Genomic DNA, 20,157 nt, shown 5'->3' on the forward strand with positions numbered 1-20,157 from the left:
AGTCCTCCGTTTCCTTAATGTTTTATTGAAGACATTATAAACAAGTAATTTTTGTTTTAAAGTTATATGAGAAAGGAAGAATGGCATATTAATATAAATATTTTAGAATAATTTAGGATTTAGCCTGGTGTGGTGGCTCACGCCTGTAATTCCAGCGCCTTGGGAGGCCAAAGTGGGTGGATCACCTGAGGTCAGGAGTTCAAGACCAGCCTGGTCAACATGGCGAAACCCTGTCTCTATGAAAACACAAAAAAATAAATAAATAAAGCCAGACATGGTGGCGTATGCCTGTAGTCCCAGCTACTTGGGAGACTAAAGTGGGAGAATCGCTTGAATCTGGGAGGCAGAGGGTGCAGTGAGCCAAGGTCGCACCATTGCACTCCAGCTTGGGTGATACAGTGAGATTCCATCTCAAAAAAAAAAAAAAGAATAGGCTGGGCACAGTGGCTCACGCCTGTGATCCCAGCACTTTGGGATGCTGAGGCAGGCAGATCATCTGAGGTCAGGAGTTCGAAACCAGCCTGGCCAACATGGTGAAACCCCGCTCCACTAAAAATACAAAAATAGCTGGGCGTGGTGATGGGCATCTATAATCCCAGCTACTTGGGAGGCAGAGGCAGGAGAATGGCTTGAACCCAGAAGGTGGAGGTTGCAGTGAGCCAAGATCGCACCATTGCACTCCAGCTTGGGCGACAGAGCTAGACTCTGTCTTTAAAAAAAAAAAAAAAAAAAAAAAGAATAATTTAGGATTTAGAAGTGATTTTCCAGGAGAGAGATTCAAACTCTAAGGAATGCCTTGGGGAGCAAATTGGAAACTAAACAATTGGGGCTTCAAGTTTCTCAGCCTTGCTTCAGTTTGACCTTTCTTTTTCACTGTATGATTTTGCTTAGAAAAAAAGTTTAGTAACTACTTTAAAATAAAATTAAGGAAATGACTTAGGCCTGTGTTCTTATTCCGTACATTTACCTACACATTTTTGAGTAATGGTCAGATTTGACCATAAGGATACAAGTAGATCATGATCCCAGGGAGGAGGAATATTCCTAATGGGTATAAAGGAACTCTGCAACTCACTTTTGGACTTCTGGAATTTCTCTTTGGTTCCCTTTTTCTTTAGATTATTATTTCTATGATATCACAAGTATTGAACAATAAAAGTATACTAGACACTGTGCTGTATACTCACAGACATTATCTCATGTAATCCTCATAATCCTATGAGGGTTTTATAGAGGAAGGTGAGTCCTGGAGATAATAACTTGCCCAGTGTCAGGTAGCTTTCAGAGATCGGATTTGAAATGAAGTCATTCTGACTCTTAGGTTACTAATCCTTACGATGTATAGCCTCATGCTGTTTTCTCGCTTTCTTTCTACATACCTGATAATATTAAAAGCAATACGGGAGAAGCCAGAGTAGGATCATTTCAGTGGAAGACAAAGGTAGTATCTGGGGAAATGAAAGAATGGAATGGTCAGTTTGGGGAAATTCTGCTTTTAGCCTTAATAATTTTTTTTTTCTTGAGACGGAGTCTCGCTGTGTCACCCAGGCTGGAATGCAGTGGCGTGATCTCAGCTCACTGCAACCTCCGCCTCCTGGGTTCAAGCGATTCTTCTCCCTCAGCCTCCCAAGCAGCTGGGACTACAGGCATGCACCATCACGCCCAGCTAATTTTTGTATTTTTAGTAGAGACAGGGTTTCACCATATTGGCCAGGCTGTTCTCAAACTCCTGACCTCGTGATCCACCCGCTTCAGCCTCCCAAAGTGCTAGGATTACAGGCGTGAGCCACTGCACCCGGCCAATAATTTTTTTTAACGTGAGTTTACATTTCTTATCTCTTGCCACCGTTACATTGGTAACCTTATAGTCCCAGATCAGGGGCAAGTCTTGGGGGAAAAAAGCAAGATGATTTCCCCTGCGTTTTGGTCTAGATGCTAGATGTTAGGCTAGGCAGGAATATTTCAGACTGGAACACTGAAGTAGTAGGCTACTTGGAGGTTTGGAACCAAAGCTACAGCTAATCATTACTGAGTTTTGTGTAACTTTGTGTGGTATATGGACTTACTAGGAGTGGAAGTGGCCACAGTAGATGAATGACTGAAGATTTAATATTTTGGGATTCTGATCATCTTTCTGAAGATAGAAATTACTAACATATACATAAAGTCAAGGAAACCCCAAGAGCTTGTTACTTGACCGAGGTCACAAAGTAACATTTAAAAAATCATCTAAGTTAAATAAGCTCATGAATAGTTTAAAGTGTGTTTGTTTGTTTTTTTTAATGTTCAATGAAGTACCTTATATGTTGCCCCTCTCTAAAAGTTGAAGGCATAACATTAAATTGAACCTCAGGGAAGATACTTTCACTGGAGCATCAGAGAGAGTGGTTGCCAGATAGTGAATTGGTTTCTTTAAAGATTTTATATATAAAGTGTATATTTTTAATGTTCATATTATAAGAAGTTTTAGGAATATTGGATCTGGTAGCCTACTGCCTCAGGTAGGGTCAAATACCCCATTTAATATTATATATTGTTTATTAATTATTAGTGTGAAGTATAGAAAGCTCTCACTTTCTTCTGTTGACAAGTGTGACATGGAATTTTACTTGGAATTCAGAGTTGGGAGAATTCTGAGAACTCAGGGACTGATTTGAGTAATAATAAAACTCCAGTCTCCCGCTTAAAAAAAAAAAAAAGAATTCTGAGAGCTTCTTTACCACTTTTCCCAAACTTATTAGGGTAACTTAAAGGATTAAAAAAAAAAAGTTTTTTGTATCGTTACAGATACACTAAATAAAAATCTCTGTGGATGGGACTAAGAATTAATTCCCTCTTTCACCCCACCTTTCTTTCTTCTACAAGTATTTTTGAGTGGCTTCTTTGTACCAGGCACTGTGTGCTGTTAATTCTGATTTAGTGTACATACACGCTGGTGTTGGAGAACAACCTATTTTTTCTGACACAGTGCAATAAACGAATTTTTCTTCACATTTAGCTGCAATCATACTCCCTGTATCCTTCACTTAACTGATTTTTAAAGTGAGTTTTTCATTGTATGTACAGAAAAGTGTACAAATCTTCAATAACATAATTTTCACAAAATGAAAATCGCACAGTGTAAGCAGTACCTAAGGACCCTGAGTTGTGTTGCTTTTTCATCCCAGCACTCACAGTTGTTTTCCCCTCACCATTCCTCACCCCCGTTACTATCCTTTTTACTTCATGAGTTAGTTTTGTTTTGAATTTTATATAAATGGAATCATATAATATTAACTCTTTTTGTGTCTGGCTTTTTTGACTTTATGTGCCTATGATTCCTCTATGTTGTATATAGTTGTAGTTCATTTTATTCTGATTGCTAAAACTTTAATCTATGAATACTCCACAGTTTATCCGTTTTGCTATTGATGGACATTTGCATTGTTTTTCCCACTTCTTGATTTTTATCCTCTGTTGTAGTAGTTCAGTGTTTATTCTCTCTTCTGTTTTATTAGTAACTTTGAAATAATAATACTACTTCTCAGGGTTATGATGAAGGTTATATAATGATTTGAAAAATACTTGGCATAGAGGTAAACATTTGACAAGAATTTATTCTTTTCTCTTTACATAAGATAACCTTTCAAGCATTTGAAGACTACTTAAACAGCTCACTTTAAGTCTCAAATTCTCTAGATCAGCTGTTTTTTTATGTGGCCTACCTTCCAGACATTCTGATCATCTTGATCATTTTCTCTCCTAGGTTTATTTTATTGTGTCAGTATGTCTCCCACACTTGGAAATAAACCATAGAATCCAAATGTTGTTGAGCTAGTATGTTCTTATAGACCCTGTCTGTCTCCTCACACTGGCCTTCTATCAGGATTGCCTGAGACTGCTTAGATTTTTTAGCAGACATGTCAACTAGTCTCTTTTACATAGGTTATAGTTATCCAAAATCTCAAGTCCTTTTTTATAAGTATTGCTATTCAGCCAGGTGTTTCCCAGCTTGTTCTCATGTAACTATTTAAAGCTAAGTAGAAATTTCAGTTTGTCATGTTTTTGAATCTTTATGTTTGATATATAGTCTACTAGCATTTTCATGTGTAAATTGAATACTTAACCTCCTAGGTCCTTATCTAAGTCCCTGATATCCATGTGCTAACCAGTAATAGAGAACCACATGTTTCAATAGCAGAGACTTTTTCCTCTAGGTTGTCATTAATCCATTGATAGACACTCTTGGCTGTGGTTGATAGTATTCTGCATCTAGTCTATCCTTAATATTTGTATGTTTCTTGAACAAATATTTATTATCAATCGTAGTCACCATTTATTGAGTGCCAGGCACTGTTTTAAGAACTACACATTTTTTATTTCATTTAAGCCTCCTGACAATGCTGAGGGGAAGACCATTTCATTTTACAGATGAAAAAATGTGCTTAGAGACCTTGAAACTTCCCAAAGTCACATAGCTTGTTAGAAGTAGACCTGGGATTTTAACTCAGATCTGCCTGCCACTTCAAGCCCATATCCTTAATAAACACTTCATTGCTTACTATGTGCCAGGCTTTGGGAATAGTGTAGTGAATAAATAAACAAAATAGATATGATTCTTGTCCTCCCAGAGTTTCTTGTGTGGAAAAAGAGAGGAAAACAAGCTATTATTATATGTTATAGTAAATGCTATGGAAGGAAAATGCAGAATGGAATGCTATGAGAGCACAAAAGCAAACAAACTAGATTTGGGGTGCAAGGGGGAGATAAGGGAAAATTTCCTAGACCAAGTGTTGGATAAACTAAGTTAGCTAGATGAAGCCAGTAGGATGATGGTAGAGTGTGTTACCTGCAAGGCGCGGTGGCTCACCCCTGTAATCCCAGTACTTTGAGAGGCTGAGGCAGGCGGATCATTTGAGGTCAGGAGTAAGTTTGTGTTACCTATCGTGGACTTTAATTCTCTTATAACAATATTGACTCCATTTGATTATTCACTGTGATGAATGTCATTAATATTAATAACTGTTCTTTACTGAGCATATAGTATATGCTAGGCCTTTTACATATATCTTATTTTCACATCAACCCTGCAAGGTTTGTTAGCAACACATGCACACAGTGAGACTAACAGAGGTTAACTAATTTGTCCAAAATATTACAGTTATGGCCAGGCGTGGTGACTCTGGCCTTTAATCCGAGCATTTTGGGAGACTAAGGTGGGCAGACTGCTTGAGTCCAGGAGTTTGAGACCAGCCTGGGCAACATGGCAAAACCCCATCTCTGCAAAAAAATGCAAAAATTAGCCAGATGTGGTGGTGTGTGCCTGTAGTCCCAGCTACTCGGGGCTGAGGCAGGAGAATCGCTTGAGCCCAGGAGGTGGAGGCTGCAGAGAGCCATGTTCACGCCACTGCATTCCAACCTGAGTGACAGAGCAAGACCCTGTCTCAAAAAAAGGTAAAACAAAAAAACTTACAGTTATGGAGTAAGCAAGGACTTAAAAACAAGTTTTATCACATTTGAAAGCTTTTTGAAAGCTTCTTTCCACTGTGCCCCACAACCATCCAGTCTAAGCATAATATGATTCTAGTTTTATATCATTATTAGGCCATTTGCCCTTAGCAGTGGACATGCCCCTTCTATGTTCTTAATTCAAATATGTATTTTTAAGGAAGATCTGCTTAACTTAGAGGGTAGCTTTTTCCCTCCCTTTCCAATAGTCTCAGCCTATTTGTTTATGTTTTTAATTCTCTATAGTACTATACTTTTAAGTAGGTGCTTACTTTGGTTATTGTCCTTGTTTTCAGGTGTTTAAGCCTATCAGAAAGTTCCGTATGTAGCTGCACAGTAGTATTGAAGCAGATATGAGTCTCAAAGCCTTACTCCTTAGCTGTCTTGCTTTTGAAAAAATATAGAAACTAAAAGGGTTTTTGAGCTTTGGAAAGAGGTCAGTCACTAGCCAGTCAGGTTTCTGCAATGTATTCTGTGCTGTCAATCCATTGTGAACACTGATTATTCAAAGAAATAATAGTTATTTAGATTTAAAATGTTTTAAGTTTAAAATAATAGGCTATTAAGATAGATAGCTATTTATTAATGGCCTGATTTATTAAAATTAGTCATTTAACTTATTATTAAATAATAAAGCAGTGTCTGAATAATTTCTCCTAAATGTTCATTTGAGGCAGTAAGGTGATTGCCTACTTTTCCTCTCTTCACTCTTTTTATAGGTATTGATGATATTGATGGAATTTGGAAAATGAGCCATTAAATACCTAGAAAAAAATTCCGTAGGGTTTTAGGTAATTGAAGCAAAATTAATATTGCTACTTTTAGTAGGAGACTATCTTATTTTACCTTTATGAGGCAGAATCTTGTTCCTGTTTGTTGGAGCCACTGGCCACCAGGTGGTGCTTTTTGCATTCTTTACAGAATAACACGACGGTTTTTCCTCTGGTTACTGTCAGACATTGTCATATTTAGCTAATTAAAATTTCCAATGACAAATATAATGTAGGAAGTTAGAACTAATATGAAACTTCTTGCTGTGGTAGATAGCTGTTCAAATAAGGAAGAGTTTGTTACTGAATTTGTTGGTATCCACTGAGTTTTAGTATTGTCTACTTCCCTCTCTCTGATTCTTAGGCTATGGTGGCAGATAGTTTCTTGCAGTTGCCAGCAACTAGGTTCTCAGATTATTCGAGGTCCTCAATATATAGAACCTTTGGACTTGTCCACCTCAGTGCTAAACATTTTATCTTTTATTGGGAGCTTATTTCAATGCCTTATCTGAAATTTATCTGAAGTTGTCTCCAAGAATCTATATGGTTCCAAGAAAAAGAGTAACCTTATTTGTAAGATTTCTCTTTTCTCCCTAAAAGCCATAATAGAAGAATAAAAATGTTTGTTTGAAGTGTCCTTCCGTAGGGTATTTTTCCTTATCGTTATCTACTGTTTTTATTACCTTTAGCACTCTGTGTGTCCAGCCAACTCATCTTAAGTTCAAGGAATCAGTATTTTGCAGTTTCTTCATTTTTGTTCTGGTGGCTTTTTTTAAAAGTATGATCTCAGTTTGGTTCTGTTGTTTAAGGAGAGCTAACCTTATAATTTAAATCTGCATGATATACATATATTAAGTTTTAATAACTCACTAAAATTGTTTTTTAAACAAAGAATACAGTTTTTCCGGCCGGGCGCGGTGGCTCAAGCCTGTGATCCTAGCACTTTGGGAGGCCGAGGCAGGCGGATCACGAGGTCAGGAGTTCAAGACCATCCTAGCTAACACGGTGAAACCCCGTCTCTACTAAAAATACAAAAAATTAGCCAGGCGTGGTGATGGGCGCCTGTAGTCCCAGCTACTCAGGAGGCTGAGGCAGGAGAATGGTGTGAACCCGGGAGGCGGAGCTTGCAGTGAGCCAAGATGGTGCCACTGCACTCCAGCCTGGGTGACAGAGCAAGACTCCGTCTCAAAAAAAAAAAAAAAAGAATACAGTTTTTCCCCTTATGATTGTGGAGTACTTAAAAATCTGTACACTTTAATTTTTACTTTAACCGGCTTATATCATCCAGGAAACCAAAATACTCGTAGGATCCAAGAGGCTTGCTTAATGTATTTTCGTAACCACTAAAATAGCCAAACTTGATTATTGACCGGCTCTAAGTTAATGGGAACTGTAGAAAATTTTGCTCTTACTTTTGATCATTTACACTTGCCTAAGAATCATAGGTTTATCTCTAGGTCTCTGGTATCCCTCAAAATCAAAAAAGAGTGCCTGTCTCTTTGGAAAAGTTGTTTTCTTTGTCAGAGCCTGCAGATTCAGGAAAGGTATGAATTGAGTCATTTGAAGGAGGATGAGGCATGATCAACCCTCAGACCACAAGGCTTAACGTTATAATTTCAAGACATTTAGAACTCTGGTGGGGATTTGCATTATTTTTGCCAGTAATTAAAATGGCAATTTTATATTTAGAATTGGCTTAATTTTGTTATGAAAATAAATCAGTATAAAGATAAATATTTACTTTTTTCAAAATAGGTAATAAAATAGACTTGGAAAAGGAGAGACATGTTTCCATTCAAGAAGCAGAGTCGTAAGTACTGTGATCCTCCCATTCCCCATCACTCCGTAGTAGAAATCTTCCTCTTTATACATTTTGCTTTACTATTTAGGTATTACTCAAATCTCTTAACATGGATTGAGGTGTTGGGTTCAGTGAAGCATGTTTACATGGTAATTTCTGGGCTTGTGGCAATAAAGCCATTATAACCTTTTTGACTTCAGTAAAAAATACGAGTGATATAAAACAAAACTGTCATGATCAAATAGGCAGTAAGCTATAAAAACTTTTAAACTATTTGAGTCCCAAATTAATCTATAAAAATTTCGAGGCTTGTTATATTTGTGTTATTTAAAATTTGATTTACTGTATAGAGAAGTTAAATAGCTATATAAACTTAATTTCACTAAACTTGAGTAAATTAATATGTCACTAAAACTGTTACTATGAAAAAGCAGTTAAGACAATCATGAATAATATTTTACATCAATCACCAATGTTACTTTTTTTTAAGGTATGCAGAATCTGTGGGAGCAAAACATTATCATACTTCAGCCAAACAGAACAAAGGAATTGAGGAACTCTTTCTTGACCTTTGTAAAAGTAGGTATATTCAGATTTAGTTTGTTTAGAAATGGTTTTTGGTTTTTATTTTTTAAAAAATAATATGTATTTTACACCAGTGTTACTTTTCAAAGAATTGGTTCTTTTTAAACTATTGACTATTGGTAATATTTCTGAAGTGCTGTAACTATTTTTTTTAATGCTTAAATACCTACTTTAACCCTGTTTCAAGCGGTAATTAATGGTTATGAAATCATAAGTATGGTATGGGCTAAATGTATATTATAATATATGCATAAGTATTAAAAGTGGAAGGGGAATTTACATATTAAAACAGATTTAAGACCTGTAACAACCTGCTGCAATGAATGGACCTTATTTGGACACCGATTTGTCAAACTAGTGAAAAAGAGTGTTTGTGAAACAAGATATTTGATGATATTAAGATACTATTAATTTTTTAGGTGTGATTATGGTATTGTGGTTATGCTTTATAAAAGGAGTTCTTATCTTTTAAAGACACATTAAAATAATTTAGGAATAAACTTACGGGTCTGAGATTTGACTCAAAATAATGGTAGGGATGCTTAGGGTTATAGATGAAATTGGGTGATGGATTTTCATTATGCTGTATTTTCTACTTTATGTTTGAAATTTTCCATATTAAAAAGTTTATGGTTTTAAAGAAAAAGGAAAATAAATTTACATATACTCTGAAAGTCATTTCTCATATTACCAATAAAATGCATATCTGAGTTTATGGCCTTTAGACTCTTGAGAATTTGATGAAATCATGGTTTTTCTCTCTAGAAAAGAATATTGATGTGTGTGTGTGTGTGTGTGTGTGTATACACACACATTTTGGAATAAATTAGCTTTATAAAACCCTCAAGTCATTCATAATTCTTCTAGAATAGTGATTATCTAAGTGATGTCCCCTGATCAGCAGCATCAATATCACTTGAAAATATGTCAGAAATGCAAATTCTTGGGCTCTCCAACCCTGCCGAATCAGACTTTCTAGGGATGGTGCCCAGAATCTGTATTTTAACAAATGCTTCATGTGATTCCAATGCACACTAAAATATAAGAGCCAATGCTGTACATAACAACTTGGGGATCTTATTAAATACATATTTTGATTTAATAGGTGTGGAATAGATTGAGGTCCTCATTTCTACAAGCACCCAAGTGGTGGTGATGCTAGTCCTCAGGATATCCTCCTTCCTTGCCTCCCTCCCTCCCTCCCTCCCTCTCTCCCTCTCTTCCTTCTGATAATGCTTTTAAATAACAATACACTAAGTCAGTGGCTTACAAATGTTATAAATATCACATCTTCAAAACTATTTTTGCATGCTCCACATGTTTGTTTAGAAATTATATAACATGTACAAGTACTAATATATTATGTACATTTTAAAACATACCTAAAAATAGAAATTTTGAAAAGTTAAAAATAAGTAGATACAGAATTTATAATGTTTTCTTATTTCATCTTGTTGGGTTGTCCCACATACCTCAACTTGTAAAGCATTAATCAAGAGCAGTCTTTAATTTAAGAGCCCTTTTCTGTTTTAAGGACACCCTCTTTTCTTCCTTCATCTTGTCAAATACGTGTTTTGTAAATATTTTCTCCCAGTCTGTGTTGTGTATTCCCATTTTTCTTACCTGTGTCTCTTAAAGTGCAGTTTTAAGTTTCAGTGAGGTCCAGTTTATCTATTTTTCTTTTATGATTCATGTTTTATGTCTTACATGAGAACTCTTTGTGTAAGCCAAAGTCACAAAAATTTTCTCCAATGAAGATTTTTCTCCTGTGTTTTCTTCTGGAAATCTTGTTTCATGTTTTACATTTAAGTGTATAATTCATTTTTTGTTGTTTTTTGCATAAGATGTTAAGGTATGGGTTAAAATTTTTTTTTTTTACAATAGATGTCCAGTTCTATTAATAGTACTGTTTCTTGAAAATATTATTCTTTCTTCATTGAATAACCTTGGCAACCATGTCAAAAATCAAGAGACCATATCTACAGGGTCTGTTTCTGGACTGTGTTTTTTTGTTCCACTGATCTATTTCTCCTATCATCGTCTCACTGTTTTGATTAGTGTAGCTTTATACTAGTTCATGCAGTCAGGTAGTGTGAGTCTTTCCGCTGTGTTCTTTGAAGTTCCCTCATCTTAAACTCCATTATTCTTCAGATATCGCTGTGGTCAGGGACAGTGGCTTACACCTATAAGCCCAGTGCTTTATGAGGCTAAGGCCATAGGATTGCTTGAGCCCAGGAGTTTGAGACCAGCCTGGGCAACATAGTGAGACCCCCATCTCTAGCAAAAAAAAAAAAAAAAAAATCAGCCAGGCATGGTGTTGCATACCTGTAATTCCAGCTACTCAGGAGACTGAGGCAGGAGGATCAATTGAGCCCAGGAGTTAGGGGCTGCAGTGAGTGAGTGATGATCACACCACTGCACATCCAGCCTGGGTATCAAAGCGAGACCCTGTCTCTCAAAACTAAAAATAAAAGGAATCATTTACTTTAAAGTATTACATTTCTAGTTGAAGAATAAATCCTGCCCCCTAAATATTACTTGGAATAATTTGAACTTCTTTGACATATTTCTAAGTGTGTTTGGAAAATCTTAAGGATTATACTTGTACACAGACAATTGTTCAGAGCAAAAGAATTTTTTCTTTGTTGATGTCACTGTGGCCATTATAACACTGGATAAATAAGCTTACTACTTGATACTAGTTTTTGACACTAGTTTTTTAAAACATGCAGGTGAAGCTGTTTTAGCTGACACAATGTTCATTATATTTAGTTTCTTTGTTGGTCGAAAGTCAGAAATAGCTATCATAGTGTTACACTGAAATTTTAGAAAGAGAAAACGCAAAGATTGTGGTCCTAATAATGTTTGCTTTCTCTTTGTCTTAGGGATGATAGAAACAGCACAAGTGGATGAGAGAGCAAAAGGCAATGGCTCTAGTCAGCCGGGAACTGCAAGGCGAGGTGTACAGATTATTGATGATGAACCTCAAGCCCAGACCAGTGGTGGAGGGTGCTGTTCTTCTGGATAACTGTTCACGCCTAAGAAATTAAAAGACAGAACAAAACTGTGGATCATTGCCCTCAACATGAAGACTGCCATATTCCAAGTCACATTATTTTACCAATGGAATTATAGAATTAACAGTATTTTAAATTACGTTTATAACACTGCAGAGACCTTAAGTGCTAAACTTAGTGGAATTTGTGACCAGAGAATTGGCATTTTCTACAAATGTTAACAAAGCAATTACCAATGGCCTTTTTACATATTTTTTTCTTTAATGAGGAATAATATGCATGTAGAAAAGACCTACTTAAAGGCTTCATTTATATTCTTTCAAATCAAATCTTTATTTAATAACTTATATATGTTGTTGGAATGGTTACATTTTTGCAGCCCTTTGTATTTTGTGGTAGTTTGAATTGTATCACTTCTAAACAGCAAACTTTTTGTTTCTGTTTTTGTTTTTAATTAGCAGATATCTGAAGTACTATTTTTGCAGGGTTTGCACAGGCCCGTAACTGTCTACTACTTTGATATAATCTGTATACATCCTGTATGCTGAGCTGGTAAAATACATTGTAAATTACATATTAAATATTTTATCTGCTTTTACAAGCGCAAGGTGCAAAAATATATACAGTAGTTTCATTGATGATTGTAAAGTGAATTAACATTTGGTGATTATGCCTAAGCTTTTTTGACTAATATAAAGATCATAGCTCCCTTCACTTCTGTCTTAACTTGAACATGGCGTGTTTAAATTTTCATACATACTTTACTTGAATTATTGCTTGTTGTCACATATTTTTGCCTCTGTGAGTTCATCTGATGGTTGAGCAGTAGCATTTGCCTTTTGGGTTTTTTGTTTGTTATTATAGAAGAGATGACTTCTGCTGATTTTGCTTTAGAATGGTTACCTTAGAAGAATTTGGGTGGCTCATGTTGAATTTCACTTCTGCAATAGCTTTAGTTTTCTCATAGTCTTTATAAGAGATGGGTTCAGTGGTATGAGCAGAGGAAGAGATCCCAGATAGTAGCTAGTTACCAAGACTCATTCATATAGCACGTAGTTTATGTTCCTGAGGCAGCACTTTTAGATCCTTTGGGAGCAAGTTCTATTTGTTCATTGCTTGCCAGAGATGAACACAGAATGTTCTGTTTCATTTTATAAGAACTATCCTGAGTTTCTGTGGATGGAAACATTACATGTAATGCAGATATAGTGAACACTGGAAAGATTTATTAAAGAATTATATTTGTGTATACTTTATAAATTAGTCCCTCATTAGATTTTTTTTCTTAAGCATAAGACTAAACTTAAATGTGTTAATTTTAGTAGAATCAGGCACTGCTCACAGAAGGAACACAGATTGTAGAAATTAACATAAATTGTTCTTGTTCTAATATATATATTTTTTCATTTCTGTCATGCTTGGAAAACTAGTAAATATTATGTCTAAGATAAAATGGAATGGCCCCTGGATTTACTTCTTATAAGAAGCAGTAGTATGTAATAAAGCTGTTAGCATGAACAATTAAGAGGCTATAAAGAGATTATAGTTACAAAAGAAATACTGCCATATTTTAAAGTTAATAACTTAAACCTTCTCAAATGGGTTAAAAGTTGAATGAATTGACACCCTGATGTTACGATGTTGGAATTTTAACTTAAACTAGGAGGCATTCTGTGAGCCTTAACTTTACCTTCTTTAATTATTGTCCTTGCTAAACTCAACACAGACCTTTGTGTTATGTGTTTTTGAGGAAGTTGGGGTGGGAAGAGTCAGAGAGATAAGCTAAAATTGTCTTCTTTTATGGGGTAATTGTACTCTGTAGTCTCTTGGTTTCCTGTGAAGTTAGTATTTATGTGGGGGTGGGGGAAGGCAGCAAGAATCATGGGTATCACAGGGTACTTTGTTTTTGCCCTCCTGGCTCTTTCAGACAGAGTGAAGAAAGCTTTTCCATTCTTACTGTTGTAGAAGTAGATAGGAAATAAGCTTTTCCAATTGCAGTGAAATACGTTTTAAAAACTAGAGTAGCTGGGCGCAGAGGCATGCATTTGTAGGGCCAGCTACTTGGGAGAGTGAGGCAGGAGGATCACTTGAGGCCAGGATTTCAAATCCAGCCTAGGTAACGCTGAGACCTCCATCTCTAAAAGAGACAAAAACTACTTAGAGATGAAATTGAGCTTTATTTTTAAAAATGTTCTAAAGCCTGATAATTGGAGAGCTATACTTCAGCTTTTCATCCTACTTTAATGAAACAGCCAGATAGGAACCTCTACTCCAGAATTGCCAGATAATTATTGGTGGGTCATAACCATTCTCCATATATTTTTTTTCTTTTCTCTCCTTTGGTTTCTGTGTTATCTTTCTTAACCTCATGTATTTCTTTATCCTTTTTAGTGGGGGCCTGTAATTCAGGCTAATTCAATAGCAACAATAGACAACATGATATGGCTGCTGTCACTTTAAAACCCAAAAGGTCTTTGGGTAGGAATAGAGTAGTGAAAGAGGACCAGTCAACTTCAGTATATATACAAAAGAAAGACAAAGAGATGATAAACCAAGGCTGAGGAAATTTTTCTGATGCTTTCTTCATTTCTCTAACATATCTTTTGCATTCTTTTTCTAATAATTGTGCTATTAGGCGGAAGACACAAGTTACCACGTTGTGTATTAAAAGCAGTGGGTAGGTTGAGCCAGTATTTTTTCAACTAGTAAGCATATAGAGTTAACTTATATAATTAAAAATTGGTTTAAGATAGTGAGTAAAAATACCTGAATATTATGTTAAAAGTATACAATCATTGTTTCTGTGATGATGATGGGTATTCTGCTTCTTGTTTTTCATTGTAATTACAGGGGAAGATTGTTTTTAAAAATGTATATTGCCATGCTTTTGGGGTGAGCAGTAATATGAAAAGAAAAAAGCATTATGTTATTGTATGAAATATAAGTGTTCAGATTTGTTTTGTCTGGGGTGTTGCCTAAGAATACCCTAAAGCTATGGCTGTTACTGCATTGAAATCTTCTTTTTTTAATAGTAGCCATATGTTATTAGTGGAGTACTTTATATTTGACATTAAAGTAAAGAAGAAGAGTAGTACTTCACTCTTAGATTTTTGGTAATGAAAGATAAAATTGGAAAAACAGGGAAAGAGCGTAGGGAGGAGTAGAATGGAAGTCAAGTAAATAAAAAACTACAACCTGACAGTTTTTTAAATCACTTTGAAAAGTACATTACTTTTATCAAAGAGTTTCTAATTAAGGCAAACTATGCATTATGCCAAATATTAAGAACATTTTAAAAATGGATTGTGATACTGTTTATTTCTTTAATTATATAATTTGCAATTTTCTCTATTATAAGTGCTACCAGGATTCTAGATAGTTGATCTTACATATTCAGATAATATAGTTTACTCTTATAATTACCTGTTACGTTATCTCTAAAAGTAGTTTGATCTGTGCCTTTAACTTTTAGAATTCATCTTTTGACTTGTTTGCCACTGTAGAGTTTTCAGTTTTCTCTGTAGATTCAGTGTGACAAAGAGGGAATATATAATTTGTGACCATTTAAGATGCAGATATTTTCTGGAAAAGGATATAGATAGTAGTAGTGACCAGCAGGAGCCTCATAATAATGTCTAAAGATATAAAGACTGAGTAGATCCCTAAGTACTCTTCTCTAAATTATAAAATGCATTACCTAGGCTTTAATGGTTAAAAGCTGGGATTCATTGAACCGCATCTACTTGATTTCATAATATGCATTGATTTTAGTATGTTGCTGTTCTGTTACCTGTAATCAACTATAACAGAGTAATATATTTGGTGTTCTGGACCAAAATTCGTGCTACACATATGTCTGACTTTGATGGCCTTTACCTTTTCAAGAAAACAGTTGCAATTTTGAGCAAAATTTTCCTAGTTGTAATATTTTAATAGTGTCATGTAATGGAAAAAATTTAGAAATACTCCTAAGAGAGTTTTCAATTTCAAGCAGAAATGCTTCTCTTCTAAATAAATACCACCTAACTGATAGACCTTTAGCAGTTCTTGTGCTATCTAGGATTTATACATTTTTGCTTTTCTGGAAAACTGCTTTGGCGTGTTAACCTTTCTACTGCAACATTCTCTCTTCAGTAGATATATGAGTAAACATGATGAGTTAATGTTACACAGCATACCCAGTTAGGACTCTTATTCTTAAAGCATCTTACTCTCTTTAGAAGTCTGGACATATTTCCAAATGCATCATATTAAAGCCACAGGTCAAGAGGAGGTGGAGTTGCCTACTTCAATGGCCTTTATTCCCACTATACCAGTTCTCACTCTTGATTTTGATACTTCCTGGCAACTGTATCATCTCTTCACTATCAAGTATTTAAGAAAAAGCTAAGATGATTTCTTTACATTTGAACATAGATCAATGAGAGAAAGGTGGGGGATAGCAAGGATAAAGTATCAATGTTGAAAAGTAGAAGTGGTATCTGCTAAACTCTAGCTTTAGTAGCAAGCTATTTTAAGGAAATCATCATATGTAGTACTTCCTAGAAATATAAAAGTTCCTCATTTTGTATTTAATTATGTAAGAAAATGTTCCAGGAAAAGAATAAAAAATATATATTGGCAAAGTGCCCTTTGGTAGTGCTCCCAAATGGTAGTAACTATTGGTCTCTAGTATATACTCCTCAAATATCTTTTTGCTATGTATTAATATATCTATATGTTTACATATAGAAGTACATAGTGTTGTGGGTTTTAAATTTTCACATAAATTGTGTCTTATCCATGTGTTTTGCCATTTGCCTTTTCTCTTGCCAACATGTCTAGGAGCTCTTTGGTAAATACAGACTTTTTCATTTTATTTACTCCCACATTTCTATGGATGTGTCTTGCCTTTTTCTTTTTTTTTTTTTTTCTTTTTTTAAATAGCCTCTGACTCCATGAAACCTGAAAAGGAATCTGGTCTGTTAGGTGGATTTCATTAGTATCCAAATTTATTTATTTATTTATTTCATTTTTTTGAGACAGTCTTGCTCTGTCACCCAGGGTGGAGTGTGGTGGCTCAATGATAGTTGACTGCATCCTTGAACTCATGGACTCAAGCAATCCTCTTGCCTCAGCCTTCTGAGTAGCTGGGACTACAAGTGTAAGCCACCATGCCTGGCTAATTTTTGTATTTTTCATTTTGAGTAGAGATGGGAGGTCTTGCTCTGTTGCCCAGGCTGGTCTTGAACTCCTGGCCTCAACCAGTCCTCCCACTTCAGCCTCCCAAAGTACTGAGATTACAGATGTGAGCCACTATGCCCAGTCAGTATCATAGAATTTAAATGCAAGCCAAAGCTTAGACAGAATCAGGGTCTGCTTTAAGCATGTGAATCAGGAAACTAGAAGGCCTCTTATAATTTATTTGGAGTTCGTTACTTTTGGCTGACGGTTGACTGCTTAGTATATAAAATCTAGGGTTAACTTTAGCAGATTCTTTTCTCAGAATACATTTTTATTGGAGGGAAGAAGGAAAAAGAGGAAAGGTATAACTGATGGGGAAAAGTACAAGATAAACTAAAACAAGTCTTTATACAACTCTGACAGCAACTCCCATAACACAGGACATGATGCTACCAAAAATTCAAACTTGTGTTTGATCTGTGCCTTTAATATAGAGTAAAAACAAAAGTTCTTTTTTAGATCTCCCTTCCCTCATCATCCCACATCCCTTTTTAGAGGTAACCATTGTTAACAGTTCGGTTTGTGTCTTTATTATGCAGTTTTATATTTATATTTGGACTTTGTAAATTTTCCATTCCCTGAATGGAACTTCTACCCTGTATCAAATTCCACCCTCAACTGACCAATTTACCGAGGCAAACTAGAATCATACTTCTTTTTCTGGAAGTTTTTTTTGAGACAGGGTCTTGCTTTGCCACACAGACTAAAATGCAGTAGCATGATCATAGCTCATTGCAGCCTCAAACTCCTGGGCTTAAGCAATCCTCCCACCTCAGACTTCGAAGTAGCTGGTATTACAGGTGCATAACACCACCACCCACGCCTGGCTAATTGTTTTGTTTTTTGTGGAGATGGCTCTCGCTTTGTTGCCCAGGCTGGTTTTTGAACTAGTTTCAAAGTGATCCTCCTGCCTTGGCCTCTCAGAGTACTAGGATAACAGTCATGAGCCACCATGCCCACCCTAGAATCATACTTTTTTAAAGCAAGTTAAATCCTGAGCAGTAATAGTTCTGGAACTAGAAGTTAACTACTTACTGGACTTTTAAGATGTAAGTTTATCATACATCAAGCTTAAAAACTTGTAGCATTCTGGGAAAGTCAAGTCAAACTCTTGAATGCTATCCTCTGTGGAAATAGGGTTGGGAGAGAGCAATGTACAAGTCCAAGCTCCTTAATACACATATAACTCTGGGTTGGGCTCATCCTCTTGGTGTATTTTCCTACTTGGGGAGCATTACAGTGTCCAACAATTTATAGGAGCTTCTCTGCACTGTCAAGATTGTAGCTTAGCATATGTGTGCTATGGACACAAGGTTAAACGTGTGCCCCAGAACAAATGAATTTATTCATGTTTGACTTTAAATGAAAATTCAGAAAGCAGGTTAAGCATATATGTGAGTTTAATAATTGTTTCTGTATTGTCTTTTAAAAAATTTTAAAACATTCAGCTTTTTATGACTTTGGTTAGTTTCACTGATTTGTTGAGTGCTTTCTGTATGCCCAGTGCACAAACTGCTGTGTGCCCAGTGTATGTACACGGGAGAACCAGATAGCCAAAGTGCCTTGCTTTATCGTTGGAACCTAGAGATGAGGAGCTGATACCTGTTGCCCATAGTCCAAGATACAAGTAATTTATCTGGGGGTATAAGGTCACCTGTGCACACATGTTCACATCCTGTATTTGATCAGATATGTACCTGCCAAACTTTTGGAGTGAGGTAATTAGAATGACAGGAGTTGAAGCTGACAGTGAATTTGAGGTAAAGCTGGAAAGAATGTTTTTGAATTTTGCAAATAATACATTTTCAAGCCAGATTAAAATTGAATAACTTAACTTTCTAGCTTCAAGGGGGTAATTAAGTGATCCTCTAACCCAAATTGCTTTTCCAAATTTTATGGTAGCAGTGAATAAACTGATGCCTCCTGCTTATTTAGACAGCTGCCATTTTTGTTTGGTTTGGTTTGGTTTTGCAGTGATTTTTTTAACCTAGAAAAAATACAATTTAAAAAGCAATCATATTGTTTTCTTTGCCTTTGACAGAGTGGCCTTGTCACCACACAGTAAGCCAGAATACAATCCATTCCTGAGTCATAGTAGGATAATTTGTGTAATTCTAAATGCACTCTCCAGTTTAAGAGTGTGAGTCCCTTTTTTTTCTATCTGAAATTGAAGATATAGGTCAGAAAGATAGTTTAATGAATATGAATTTTCTAAACATCTTTTCAGTGTCTTTTAAGGATATTTTTGATATTACAATATAATAAAGTTAAATCATCTAGTCCTCCTGGCCCTTCTGGGGAGAAAATAGAGCGAAATCATCTGTTTAAACACACACACACACTCACACACACACACAAACTATCCCATTAGTTGGTTATAAACAAGTAACTTTACTTGCATTCTTACTAGTTCACAAAAGGTGAGTAAATTTAGTGATCTAATGAGTTCTTCAAAACATAAAAGTCCCATAAAGGAAAAGCTAGAGGACGTGAGAGGAGTAATTCATCCCCATCAAAAGATTTTAGCCAAAAGTAGTGGCATAAGAAATTTATTTATGTGAAAGACATAATTTTGGGTGAACTTTCTTGAAGGTGGTCAGAAAGGGCATTGTTAAAGGAAGGAGATGGTAGATTTTGGGTTCTAGGTTCTAGGCTAATAATTTACTACTTATCTTTGGTATGTTGCTTTGAGGCTGACATTTGCTGCTCTGCTAAGACTAAAGCTGGCCCTTTCCAATCAAAAGTGTTAAAAGCTGGCTAGGAGCCATGGCTCATGCCTGTAATCCCAGCACTTTGGGAGGCTGAGGTGGGTGGATGGATCCCTTAAACCCAGGAATTCAAGACCAGCATGGACAACATGGCGAAACCCCATCTCTATCCAAAAATATGCAAAAATTAGCCAGGTGTGGTGGTGTGTGCCTGTAGTCTCAGCTACTCAGGAGGCTGAGATGGGAGGATTGCTTGAGCCTGGGAGTTAGAGGATGCAATGAGCTGAGGTTGCACCACTGCACTCCAGCCTGGACGACAGAGTGAGGCCCTGTCTCAAAAAAAAGAAAGAAAAAGTTAAAAGTTGTGGCACGGTGGCTCACGCCTGTAATCCCAGCACTTTGGGAGGCTGAGGCAGGTGGAACACCTGAGGTCAGGAGTTCGAGACCAGCCTGGCCAACATGGTGAAACCCTGTCTCTACTAAAAAAACAAACAAAACCATATATATTTTTTATATATAAATATAAATATATATAATATATAAATATATTATATAAATTTATATAT

General features: G+C 35.9%; 1 protein-coding gene across 1 annotated transcript in view; it reads left to right on the forward strand.

Moving 5' to 3' along the window:
• The window catches only part of RAB21 (RAB21, member RAS oncogene family), a 34,683-nt gene extending 18,983 nt beyond the window's left edge, over window positions 1–15,700 (forward strand). Inside the window, exons 5-7 of the mRNA XM_024257281.3 lie at window positions 8,013–8,067; window positions 8,549–8,637; window positions 11,529–15,700. Coding sequence (XP_024113049.1) covers window positions 8,013–8,067; window positions 8,549–8,637; window positions 11,529–11,671 — 287 coding nt within the window. The 3' untranslated portion in view covers window positions 11,672–15,700. The remainder of the gene's footprint in view (window positions 1–8,012; window positions 8,068–8,548; window positions 8,638–11,528) is intronic.
• Window positions 15,701–20,157: the final 4,457 nt, after the last annotated feature.

This window comes from Pongo abelii, chromosome 10 (genome assembly GCF_028885655.2).
Source record: "Pongo abelii isolate AG06213 chromosome 10, NHGRI_mPonAbe1-v2.0_pri, whole genome shotgun sequence".
In the NCBI taxonomy this organism is placed as follows: domain Eukaryota; kingdom Metazoa; phylum Chordata; class Mammalia; order Primates; family Hominidae; genus Pongo; species Pongo abelii.